We start from the raw sequence: 13,267 nt of genomic DNA, 5'->3' as shown, positions 1-13,267 counted from the left end.
AGTTGTAGCCACCCATCTCTGTATAATAAATATAGTACTAGTGGATAGATCCAGGCTTGAGAAAGCAACTTTTTGAATAAACATTTGTGATTAGTTGAAGATACTCAACAGCTTATTTTTAGAGGGCAATTCAAATATGGAGCAACTTGCTTGCTCAACTCTGTTCAATAGGAACCATATTTAACTCCGATTTTGATTTTACAACTCATTTCTACCCCTTGAAATTGGTGTATTTTTAATCCAAATTCAAAATTAAAGAGCATGCACTCTCTGAAGCTAATGAGAAAAGTTTGTCCCGAGACCTAGCCCGCTCAAGATTCACAAATATGCAGTCCTCTTGTATATATATCTGGATGCTCTGTGTAGCTCATCTTTGAACATAAAATGAATTACATTTGATAAAATTTGTACAATATTCTGGGCCAGAAATTTAAGACCAAAGGAAACAGCAATGGCAAAAAACTTAAAAGAAAAAAAAAAAACCATACGATTCAAGATAAATACCCATATCAAAAACCAAGCACCCAGCAGAAAGATATCCAGGATCAGCATTATTTTGAGTTGCTTTTATTACTACTCTGCACCAGCTCAACTCCCTGTTCTGCCACTACTCTCGATAGTAACCTTATCCTCTGAAGTCGATACATGAGTGTCATCTACTGTAACATCTTGTTCGTGTTCTTCAACTTTTACTTCCGACTCTTTTTCATCATCTCTGACTGTTATTTCGTGGAAAGTCTCTTGAATTTTTGTCATACCCTTTTCCACAGGTTCAATTGCTTGATTAATGGTCAATACAACATCCTCAACAACCTGTCAAATATTAAGGAAACAACTATTACTATGATATTGTTACTTGAAAAAGAAAAAAAATTTCAATTGGACAAGAAAGTTGAGCAAGATCTCACATGGTGACCTCCTTGAACAACAATATCTTGAACACTCTCTCTCACACTGGTCCTCTCATAAAGAGCTGGGTTCTCCTCATCACCCTTATGTTTCTTCAGCATTGCCTGGGTTGCTTCGGTTTCAATCCTTGAATTCTCAGAAGCTGGCACTAGATGATAAGGTTTTGCAGAAAAGACAAAAATGTGGGCAAGAGCTGCAACAGCCATCTGTCAAAGGAAAAACAGTTGCATGAGATAATCTAGAAAAAGTAAACTGAAATGCTTTAACTTAAAAAAGAAGACGGCTTCTCAGGATTAAGATTTCAACAACAACATTAGGTTTTCATAATAGATTAACTGCTGTATATGTCATCTCTATAGAGTTCTATATATTGAGGCGTAATGTCTATAGTTCTATATAGACCAAATATTGCAAAACTGCTGGTCTTGTACAACCATCATTAAGTTTTCATATGTATTGAGCTAAATCTTTCTCATATAAAGACATAGTTCCATGTACCTCTGGCTCTATAACTGCAAAATGAAAGTGTCCCCAATCAGAAACTTGTACATCTTCAGAGATCCACACATCAAACTAAGAAAGAATATCAAGTACTTCATGGGCTACATATGGAATTTACTTTCACAAAGTTAGTTCAACGGATACAAGTTTAATGCTGACTAGAACTAGTGATCTAACAGGACAAGCTTAAAAACAAAAGCAGAAACGCGGTTGTTGTAGTACGGTCAAATATGATAATAAGCAACCTAGAGATACCTAAGTTTCTGTTGCAAAAGCTATATCCTACATCGTCCTCAAACTATGGTTGGTATATCTGCTTTCATTTGAATAAAAAGAACTAGCTTTGGGCTGGTAAAAATGTTGGCTGCAACACTCTTAAAGAGGTTTTAGTACCACAAAAGTTAGTGTCGTCTATTTTGCAGCACAGAAGAAACTTACCTCTATACAGATCAAGAAATCCTGCAATTCTGTTTCCACTCTTCCTTCCTGAGGTAGAACGCCAAGAGAAGACAATAAAGCCAGGCCCAGACCTTGCCACCAAGTTGCAAACACAATAGCCTTAAAGCTAATGAACTTCGCCAGAGGCTTTATCGGCTTAAGTCTCTCATGAGTTACATTATAGAACTGCACAAGGCAATACAATGACCACGTCTGACTGAAGTTCAATACTACAGCAATGTATGGGTATCTGAAACAAAAGTGAACAAATACTGTTGTAACTTGAAGTGGAAAATAGGTTCATTACCTACAGGGCCAAAAAAAATCATGAGCAATAAGAAATTACGTATAAAAAATCACCAAAACTGTAATGTAATACGGAGATTCCAAATACATCTTGAATTCCATTTAAAACCTATCGCTTGTTGGGAGGAATAATTTTTTTAAAAGTTTTTGAGCTATTGTTCATAATTTTCATTCTAGCAATGAATAACAATCCCACCAATTTAGCAACGAATAATAATTCATTCCTCCTTGCATCATGCCCATATCTTACCAAAAAATATTGGCACCCGCTCATTCTATTCCCTATTTCCCCTTCTCTTTGAACTTTAAAATTCTTCACATTTTTTCATCTCATTCCTAACTCATTCTCATTCCTTCTAGTCAAGAGGAGCAAACATTATACTTGAAAGCAATAGTCTCTTCATTTTCTGAAAAGACATGTGTGCTTCATTCTACAAGGAGTTGTAGGTTATCCAAAGAAAGACAAAGAGGCAATAACAAAAATAGCTAAAAAATACAACAGCGAAAAACAAACATCACTTGAACTCCACTTATGATGATAAAATTGTTGAGATTTACTTACTCGTTAATGATACGTACCCGTAATACCACTTGAACTCTCCATCACCATATACACCAAAGATCTCCAGTACAAGTGCTAAGAACGCGCATAAGGTCTTTAAGATCATCTGAGCAATTACATATTAGAAATTAAGAGATTTACATAAAAGTAGAAAAGACTTCTTCCATGACTCACATATTGAACTAGGCCAAACTTCTCGATTGTCAGCAAGTGTTCTCCAAGCATATTTGGTCTACGGAAGAAATCAATAAAATTTCTTTTCTGTAGCTGTCTTTCATCATCTTCCTCCAGCAATGGCTTGTTTAAAGACTTTCTCGATTCACTTTCTAGCAGTTCTACGACTCTTTCTTCTCCCCCTGGCATAAATATTAATCAATATAGATATATTTAGAATATTTTCCCAAGCAGAGTGTATGTAGTGCTTACCAAGAACAGCGATTAGGTAACTCCCAAAAGAATAAAGGGCAAATGCCTCATAACAGTTTCTTGAAATATCAAGAGCCAAAGAAAACTTTGGGTACACCAAAGATATAATCTGGGAATTGCATGAATATTATCAGATCAAGTGACAGAACTTCTAAAGTAGCAAGCCTCTGAAAATATGTAAATCTATTTTGTATAGTGTTCTATAATAAGCCACCATCTCTATCTGAAACAGAGCGTAGTAGTCATAACTGTACAATTCAAAATATCAGATAAATGATAACATAGTAAAATACAATACAACATGAAATTGTTCTAAACGTTCTTAAATATCTTTTCTATGTAAGTTGCGGGTGTCCTGCCATATCTATGTTCAATTCTTATGATACAAGGAATTCATAGTAGTCATGTGACATTATGGAAACGACAAAGCGTACTTCAGCAATTCTTAGAATATATAGGTGGTTGAAAATGGCAACTTTTGAGAAGAATGCAAAAGTTGCAAGTAAAAGATAAGGAAGGATGAACATGGAATCGGGTGATACTGATAGCCAATTCAGAGGAATTAATATAATTCATTGACCTTAATATTGACTGTATTTATAAATCTACGAAGACTTGCTTACTTATTTCATGAAGACATTCCTAATAACATCCATTTTGGTTTTGAAATAATATTCAGAGATTTGTCAAATGATACAAGTCAATCAGCAATGTAAAACAGAAATGACTGCAAGTAACAGAAGAAACAAAGTGATGCTCAGCGTTCTTGGCACTACTCTCTGCTAAGATATACGCTTCTTGAGATAGGATCATGGCATTATACTGTCTGGGTATTGCAATAACTTTTGTTCCGCATCAGATTTATTAGCAAATTGGACCCTGATTAAGAAAAGGTGATGTTTACAATATGGTTCAACTGGAATAGATACTTACTGACTGAATAGCGTATATGGGAACCATAAACAAAACTCCAACAATCCATTTTTGCTCCTGCAAAATGCCAATATAAGAGCTTAAAGATCCTAGTACTAAAATTCTAAATGATACTTCAACCTCATTTGTTTTTCTAATGTCAGGTGAGCAAGCATATATTGATATCAACCTGTTTTAAGAGTTTAAGTTTATGTTCCTAAATTACAAATTTACAATAATAAAACAGATTAGAACGCATTGTAATACATATTTTACTACCCAAATTCCACAACAGGATAGATTGTCGACTTGCTAATAAAATTATAATCAATATTCTTATAGCCTCAAACAATTCTACCTTATAGGATTTGACAGTTAAATTCCTATCATGGAATTGAGCATAGCAACTGCAACTGATATGAACTAACCTCGGGTTTGGTATATGATACAAGATGCTGGCGTATTAAACTGAAAGAAGAAACTAATGCTATCAAGACAGAGGATCCTGCAAAAATGACGGCTGGTTGATAAAGATCACTATATGTACTTCTGTAAGCGGAGATGTTGACTGACGCCATACCACGAGCATCTTCCACTATGACATAATTCTTATTACACGTTGCCTAGTATTTTTGTCTTCAGCATGTACTCATCAACCTATAAAATAATGACAACAGAATCACACAACTAAGATGGTCACATTGAGCAACAAAGATTCTGTTCACCGTGATTCTACTTGCAAATGCATTAAGGCAAAACATAACAAGAAAATGAATAAATGGGAGCATTATGGGGATAGCTGATAGTCAAAAATTTAATTGCAATGGCAAAAAAAAAACAAAAAACTAGCAATGTGTCACATTCGTGCAATGGTGCTTAGTTGTTGGGTTTGAACTTAGTATCGTAGTATGAGCTTAGGTGATCGACAATTATCATAGATAGTATGTCATATTCCGGAAAATTATAATTTTCTGAAATATAAATGTCCCGAGGCTGTAAAAAATTTCAAAAGACCGGTGGCACAGAGTTTTTTTTATGGCTGTGTTTTGTTACTGATATTGCCATCTAAATCTTACTCTTCTCATACTGAAATAACAGATATTGTAATATTGAGTTCATCATCCTTGAATAGACCAAAACTTTCATAGATAACGGCAATTTAGAGCATCTCCAACAAAGTAGCTACATGATACCCTAGAGGCCTAGACTATAATTTTGAGAAAAATACATTTGTTCTCATGGCTGTGTTTTGTTATTGGTATTGCCGATTGATTTGCTTTCTGGATCTTACTCTTCTCACACTGTAGTAGTCCCTCATTACTGTTAAGTACACTTCCCTTTCTCGGATTTTTTCATAGTTTTTTATATTTCAAAACTTACCAAAAACGTAAACTTTTATAAATATTATATAAACAAATCTCACCCGCTATATTCATCTACTTTATCAATCTATCAGTTAAATATTAATAATTCTCACCACTTTACCACTTTTCTTACTATTTCACATTTCTTTATACATTTTTCTTAACACAGGGACTGCTGGAGTAATAAAAATTGCACAATTGAGTCCATCCCCCTTGAATAGACCAAAGTTTTCATAATCACTTTAAAATCTTCTAAACTAAAATGGCAAACACAACTACTCTCCTGCTGAAACAATTCACTTACAATTCGAATTCAACAAAGAAAGACACAAATGGGTACAAATCTACCGATCCATATATCAAAATACAACATAATCATAATTAAATTGGAAAGAAAGCATTAAAAAAACAAAAACTCATACATAATCACACTGACCTGCGACAAAGATTTTGGCCCCTCCTTACAGCATTAGAAATAATTTACCCGAAACATAGTTGTCTTCTAAACATATACAAGTACATATAAAATATATAACGTGGTTGTGTTAAGTTTTAAGGATCAGTGATGTTGAGTTTTGTACAAGATGGGATGAAAAGACATACAGAATAGATACAGAAGTTGTGTGCAAGAACATATTAAACAGAAGTGGTGTCTGCTTGACACGTGGTCACTTGGCAGTTGCTATGTCGTAGCCTCTGACACGTCGGTGAAGTTGTGGTTCCCATATTTTATCCTTTGAGCTTTGATTGGGCCGTCTAGTACTAGTTATACGGGCTTTAAAAACTTTGTCATTTTAAAGTCCAGTTTTTACGTGCCAGGCCCGTTTTCTATTTATTTTTTCAGTTTTGTCGATGCAGATCGAAAGATTTGATTCAAAAAATAATCATTCCTGACAAAATCATAGTTCTAAAATAGAGAATTAGAACCAATTCCTTAATCTACTGACTTAGAATTTATTTAATTTTTTCCGATAAATTAGAAATTTTTCGGTCAATGAGAATGTAATAGATAAATAGATAAATCGGTAAATATTTTTCAAGTATTTATTAAAGATTAATCGGAAATTTTTAAATAAATCGATTTTTTTTAAATTACTGATAAAATTGGTTAATCATATGAAATTGGGCATTTAGCAAAATAATTTAACAAATCATCATCGTCATTTAACTAAAGAAACAAAAGTTACAAGACATTTTTATACATTTAAAAATCACCATAGTTTATGAAGAATAAGTTATCTATAGTTAATATATAAGAAATTCATAACGCTGTTCAGCAGTTTGGGTTTAATCTGATCCGCTTTTTATCTTTTGCAATCCTAACTCATGGGTTAGATCATCTCCATTCCTATGAAATTCTTAGTTAAAAATACAAAGATAATGTAGGAAAACGAGATTAAAAAAGACATCTCATTATATTTGATCAACGTTCAGAAGTCAAATAATATAATCGATATCATCAAAGTATATACTAGTTGATAGCCCGTGCCAAGCACGGGTTTAAATAAAATTTTAAAATTTGTTATTCATTAGAAGAATAATGTTTTTTTTAATTATATTATTATATCTTTATTATACCTATTTAAATTATTGTTTTTAAATGATATTTAAATTATTGTTATTTAATATAAGATCTTCTAATTATTAAAATTTGATCATACTTTAAATTTATTTCATAATAATATGGGTCCATGTTCTATGGAGTCCACAAAATAAGAGTATTGTTGTCCAAAATTATTTAAAAATACTCTACTCGTTTCAATTTTAATTTTTTTAGTCTATAATATTTGTAAACATCTGACAATTTGCAGGTTATGTTCTGCAATATAATCGTTGCAATCAAAAGATAAAACAATTATATTATAAATCACTAAACATTATATATGTTCTAAAATATAACTCATAAGTAGAATAATGATTTGATATCAAATATCTTGACGTATGTCTAGAGTTTTATTTCTTTTATTATATGTTGCAATATGGATAATGACTTCATTTTCTTTGAGTTTCTATTTGTCAAGTCAGTGTTGCTACCGCCTAATTCATCTTTATCGTAATCTTCTGAAAAACACTAAATGATAATAATTATTATTATTGAAAAATAAATAACCAAGTTTTTTGGTACTTTGGTATCAATATCGAATCTTGTTTATTTTAATTCTGAAATATGATTGAAATTTTATAAATTTGTTTCGTAAATTAAATTGTATGAGTTTTAAATATTAAAACAAATATTTGACGTATGTCTAGAGTTTCTGTTCTTTTATTATATGTGGCAATATGGACAATGACTTCAATTTTTTTTTTAAGTTTCTATTTGTCAAGTCAGTGTTACCACCGCCTTATTCGTCTTTATCGCAATCTTCTAAAAAACACTGAATGATAATAATAATAATTATTATTAAAAAATAAATGATCAAGTTTTTTGGTACTTTGGTATCAATATCGAATCTTGTTTATTTTAATTCTGATATATGATAGAACTTTTATAGATTTGTTTCATAAATTAAAGTGTATGAGTTTTAAAAATTAAAACGAATATTTGACGTATGTCCAGAGTTTTGGTTCTTTTATTATATATGTTGCAATATGGACAATGACTTCATTTTTTTAAGTTTCCATTTGTCAAGTCGGTGTTACCACCGCCTTATTCGTCTTTATCGCAATCTTCTGGAAAACATTGAATGATAATAATAATTATTATTAAAAAATATATGACCAAATTTTTGGGTACTTTGGTATCAATATTGAATCTTGTTTATTTTAATTCTGAAATACGATAGAAGTTTTATAAATTTGTTTCGTAAATTAAAGTGTATGAGTTTTAAAAATTAAAACGAATATTTGACGTATGTATGGAGTTTTGGTTCTTTTATTATATGTTGTAATATGGACACTGACTTATTTTTTTTAAGTTTCCATCAAGTCAGTGTTACCACCGCCTTATTCGTCTTTATCGCTATCTTCTGAAAAACATTGAATGATAGTAATTATTATTTATTAAAAAATATATGACCAATTTTTTTGGTAATTTGGTATCAATATTGAATCTTGTTTACTTTAATTCTGAAATACGATAGAAGTTTTATCAATTTATTTCGTAAATTAAATTGTATAAATTTTAAAAATTAAAACGAATAATTTCGTTGACATTATTATTCTATTGATAGGAATTATATTAATATCAATATGAACTCCCTATTTATTTGAACTCTGAAGTATGATAAAAGATTTATAGAGTTGTTACGTATATTAAATTATTTGAGTTTTAAAAAATTAAAACAAATAATTTTGTTGGTAACATATTTTTATTAGTAAGATAATTGTTATAATAAAAAATCCTGTCAAATATAGAAGTTTTTTTTGATAATAGTAATAATTGTTAAATAAAAATTAATATGATGATAGCCAATTTTTTATATGAATTTTATAGAACTGTTTCATAAGTTAAATTGTTAGCGAGATTTAACTGTGCGAATAGGATAAATGTTATATTACAAAATCCTAAACACCATAGAAGTCTTTTTATGTAGTAGTATAATAATCTTAACCAATATTGAAATTTTTATTTATAAAATCCGAATCAATATAGAAGTCTTTTCATAATTGTATAATAATAATTATAGAATCCTAAAAATGTATAATAATAAGTATAAAATCCTAATAATATGAAAATCTTTTCATAATTCTATAATGATTGTTGTTATTAAATAAAAAATTTATATTACATTGTCCTAATAAATATTGAAGTTTTTAATAATAAAATTCTAATCAATACAGAAGTCTTTCAGTGTCCTAATGAATATTGAGGTCTTTAATAATAAAATTCTATTCAATATAAAAGTCTTTTAATAATAATATAACAATGACTATAAAATCCTAATCAATATGAAAGTGACCAAATTTTGGTACTTTTGGTACCGATGTTCCACCGAAAAGTGGTTTCGCTTATTAATAAAGGGTATTGATGTTCCATAAGATGTTACCATTCTTTCTATCAATAACATAGACATTTATAACTTTTTTTTTTTGACAAACAAAGGATTTATTAATACGAATCGCAAACCCAGCCGGGACAAACCCCCGAACTGTCAACTACAATCTGATTGTGAAACAAAAAACGAACTAAACAAATAGTCGTTTTGTTTTCAGATCGCTTAACAAATAGAATATTCATATTCTTTGATCTAAAAAGTGTTACAACGATATCTCGAGCAATCCAACCTACATCAGTTATGAAACTAGTAGTCTCGCAATTGACCTTCACGTAAGCATCATCTGTAGCCCAATGTTCAGAACTATCAGTCAAATCAACTGATCCTGGAGCACCAAACGTCCCCAAAACATGAACAATTATTTGTTGTGAAAGGTGAGCTCTTGCGGTATCCACCATCGTTCCGAAATCGATGCGAGTCTTACCGATCTCCCAAAATACCGTATAAATCCTTTTCAGATTGATAATTGAACGACACATCAAGACACATAAAAATACGAAAACATAACAAACTGACATCCCAAAAAGATGGGCACACACTGACATCCCAAAACAATGGGCACACAACCTTGATAACAAGGTACTCAAACAAGATTAGATCTTGGTTTTATTGAAAAACTAGTAAAATAATAGAGGGGATGAGAGAACGAAGGGGTTAATTGATGAGAAGATGAAGATCTGGGAGGCGGAGAAGTGACGGCTGAAACCCTAATACGGGAGTCGACTCTCAAAACGAGAGAAAAAAGATATCGTCAAGAACAGGAGATGGCATTTGTTTTTAGACATTTATAACTAATATCGTTAAAGATGAATATTCATAGAAATTTAACTCGGTGTGTTATAAACATATGTAAAGGGCACATGCTGGATTGAAAAAAATCTAGTGTACACATGTATATGCTTTTGTGTCCACCTGATATATAATATGGATGGTGATCGAGTATCCTTAAGCCTCACTGTTTTTGATGGCTAGATTTGTTTACTTGATCTCTAAGACTTTCCCGTTTGGGAAACTCAACATGCACCGCCAGTCTAATGTTTCTTTCAAGGACTTCAACAAACTGTTCTGGCATCGTCGCATGCATCGATGTAGAATGAAATATTTACATTTATATATCTCTTTACTTAGGTTTGTACACCTTTTTGGAGACCCTTTTCCCCTGCTTTAGGTCTGAAAATATATTCTCTCCGTGTATCCCGGTTGCATATTGTTAGTGATATTGTCCCAACTCCTGCTTTCATTTTCAAGATTCAACTATACAGCACATGATACTTATTCAGTCTGTGCAGGACCTACCGTGTTTGAAAAGACGAGATAGGTGTGCGAGTGTGTTTAATTGTATATATAAAAAAATGGGCCTTGATATATATTTGAAATTTAATACACACACATATATGAATTGTTTATATGAGATCTAATGTTGGAGAAACATGAATTTTACGGTGTCTCACTTAAAATCAGTTTATATAGATGGTGTATATCTGAGATGTCGGGGGATTGTTATCAAGGCCACGTACCCTCGTCAATCGAATAGAATGACATGAACTAGAAAAAAATGTGAGTTAATAATTCTTATCTAGCTGTATTAATACAAATTCTGCTGTGATTCTCTAATCGAGAATGTTTTTGGACCACAGTCTTGATAAGGCTAGATCACACAAACATATATTAGATACTGAAGTAATTAACAAGATTAGAAGATGATTAGGGTTCATTTAACTAACTAATGCAATTGGAGGGACCACTCATTGGAGTTATTAATGCTACAAGCAAAATATAATTAATTAGTACTGCTTCTTTTTTTTTTTCCTCTAGTTAAGGGTACTATAATATTGATCAGCTCTGAAAGAATGGAAACTGACATTTTTGTTCATAGAACTGGAGAGTATATATAGATGATTCTATTATTGTTCCATTCTGTTGCTATGGAGCTTCTATTGTCCTATTGCTATTTGTTACTGTATTGCATGTGACAGTAACTTGTATTTAAATGAAAGCAGCTGAGATGTTTTCTAGGAAAATTTCATATAATAAAGTGTGGCCATTTCCAATGATTATTCTTAGAGATTTTACTCTTGACAACCTCACATTGAACTACAGCATATAATTTTGGAAAAAACCATAGATATGGAGTCCTTCTGACAAAAGTCATGTTCTGGCGTCGTCGATTGTTATTTGTTAAGCTATCAACTCTCCTCAAATCATATAACGTTTTTGAAAGAGAAGATTAGAAAATTTCATATATTTGTGACATTGATGAAAGTAACTCAAGAGCGCTTTGTACCATGTTAAGTTATCGATTTTCTCAAAATGTGAGGTGTTAGTAGAGAGACTGATTAGATTTCATAGAAAAGATTTTTTTTTATTTTTAATTATTATTGAAGTTGTCCGGCAATATTGACCTCCATTTGAATGTTGTACATGAAAAGTTGTCCGGTTATATTCACATCTATTAGAATGTTCTTATATGAAAAGATGGCCTGAGTCTGAGTGGCCTCTGGCAGCCTACTCCCCACTTGCTAGAGCAAAATATTCTGTTCCAAGTGCTTAACCTTAAAATTCAATTGGTATTGTATGTACTCATGTGACTCAGACAACTTCACATGTCTACTAGCTGTTCCTGTAATTTCAGCTTACTTCAGACTAATCCTTGTTTAAATGGGTTAATCTCACTAACACACTTAGACAATTCAATAATGTCTGAAAATTTTCAGGTGGATCAGTAGAAGGTTTCGGCCTAGGCAGCGATCCTAGATTACCTCTAGCAGTAAATTGTAGTATAGTAGATATCTGCTCTTGCTGAGGATCTGAGTCATAATGAAGGGATGTTATTGTGTGTAAAAAGACCTTAACCTTCCCCCAAAATATGATTCTGTCATTGATACAAAACTGCACATCTTAGGAATAATATAAAGGTGAGATTCTGATATGATCCAATGGAAAAGATCTACGTAATCTTTTTCTGTCAAATAAGAAGAAACCTTTATATGATCTTTCAATTTATATGGTGAGACCTAATCAACATCTTGAAACAACTTTTTATCTTCACCATTTCTTTACAGTTATCATTGTTTTTCGTAGTGGTGCTTGATTTACAAATTTGGTTGTGCCACATATTGCTAAGTGTATGAACTGCAATTAGACAACAAAAAAGATTACATGATAATGACTATATAGTAGCCAGCACCAATGTTGTGGTTGAACCGTCACCAGAGATTTTAGCGGACGGGTTAGGTATATTTTATCTTGCAAGTTTCATAGTCCACGTGTTCGTCGATCTGTATCATCGTAGATTTTGACAGCCTTTAGTGATCAATTGCAGAAACTGAGGCTTGAACCCTGAATTGAATGAAATTTGTACTCTATTCGGGGAAGGTTGGAGAAATGTTTATTATTTTCATTTTGTTCATCATTCCATTCTACCTTATTTGAACTAGAAATCTAAGCCACGTCGTATTTTGAAAGGAATGATCCATTTCATTTCTTCACTATTTTCGCAACAATTTTTATCATAAAAAATTTAGACTTATTCATGCTCACTTACCATACTCTCGTACATTCTTCTCTCTCCTTTACATCTCTTTATAGTTTTGATTCCGTTCTCCCATCATTACAACCCATAACAAGTGAACGCAACCCTAGTCACATTTTTTATTCCTGACAGATAATAAATTAGAGGACATGCATCATGGAGTATATTAAAAGTTTAAGTTAAAATCCCAAGATTTATCTGGATCTATACCAGAAAAGTTTCTGAGAATAAAGTAAACTACACTCTGGACTCAGGTATTTGTTTAGTCTATCATCTTCATCCTCTTAGATTCACTGATAAGAGCAAGCTGCTCGCGTTAGCT

At 31.8% G+C, this 13,267-nt stretch overlaps 1 protein-coding gene across 2 annotated transcripts; it reads right to left on the bottom strand.

Moving 5' to 3' along the window:
• Positions 1-317: 317 nt before the first annotated feature.
• Positions 318-6,150, bottom strand: LOC108214614 (protein LAZ1 homolog 2). Of its 2 annotated transcripts, XM_017386712.2 has the most exons (10): positions 5,855-6,149; positions 4,635-4,711; positions 4,483-4,559; positions 4,076-4,132; positions 3,143-3,251; positions 2,891-3,072; positions 2,734-2,822; positions 1,849-2,098; positions 909-1,115; positions 318-813 (listed from the first exon to the last, which is right to left on the bottom strand). In XM_017386712.2, exons 4-10 carry the CDS (start codon positions 4,100-4,102, stop codon positions 589-591), a joined length of 1,089 nt encoding a protein of 362 aa, XP_017242201.1. In that variant the 5' UTR covers positions 4,103-4,132; positions 4,483-4,559; positions 4,635-4,711; positions 5,855-6,149; the 3' UTR covers positions 318-588. The 2 variants fall into 2 exon arrangements, with proteins under 2 accessions (XP_017242201.1, XP_017242198.1); XM_017386709.2 differs by having other exon boundaries at positions 4,483-4,711; positions 5,855-6,150.
• Positions 6,151-13,267: the final 7,117 nt, after the last annotated feature.

Source organism: Daucus carota, chromosome 3 (assembly GCF_001625215.2).
Source record: "Daucus carota subsp. sativus chromosome 3, DH1 v3.0, whole genome shotgun sequence".
Lineage (NCBI taxonomy): Eukaryota > Viridiplantae > Streptophyta > Magnoliopsida > Apiales > Apiaceae > Daucus > Daucus carota.
The sequence above is the reverse complement of the archived record's forward strand: the minus strand, read 5'-3'. Positions and strand labels throughout refer to the sequence as shown.

Coding starts and splice junctions, on each gene's coding strand:
- LOC108214614 (XM_017386709.2), bottom strand. CDS start 4,632: ATGGCGTCAGTCAACATCTCCGCTTACAGAAGTACATATAGTGATCTT. Junction 4,133..4,482: donor TATCATATACCAAACCCGAG/GTTAGTTCATAT, acceptor GGCATTTTGCAG/GAGCAAAAATGGATTGTTGG. Junction 3,252..4,075: donor CCATATACGCTATTCAGTCA/GTAAGTATCTAT, acceptor TGCAATTCCCAG/ATTATATCTTTGGTGTACCC.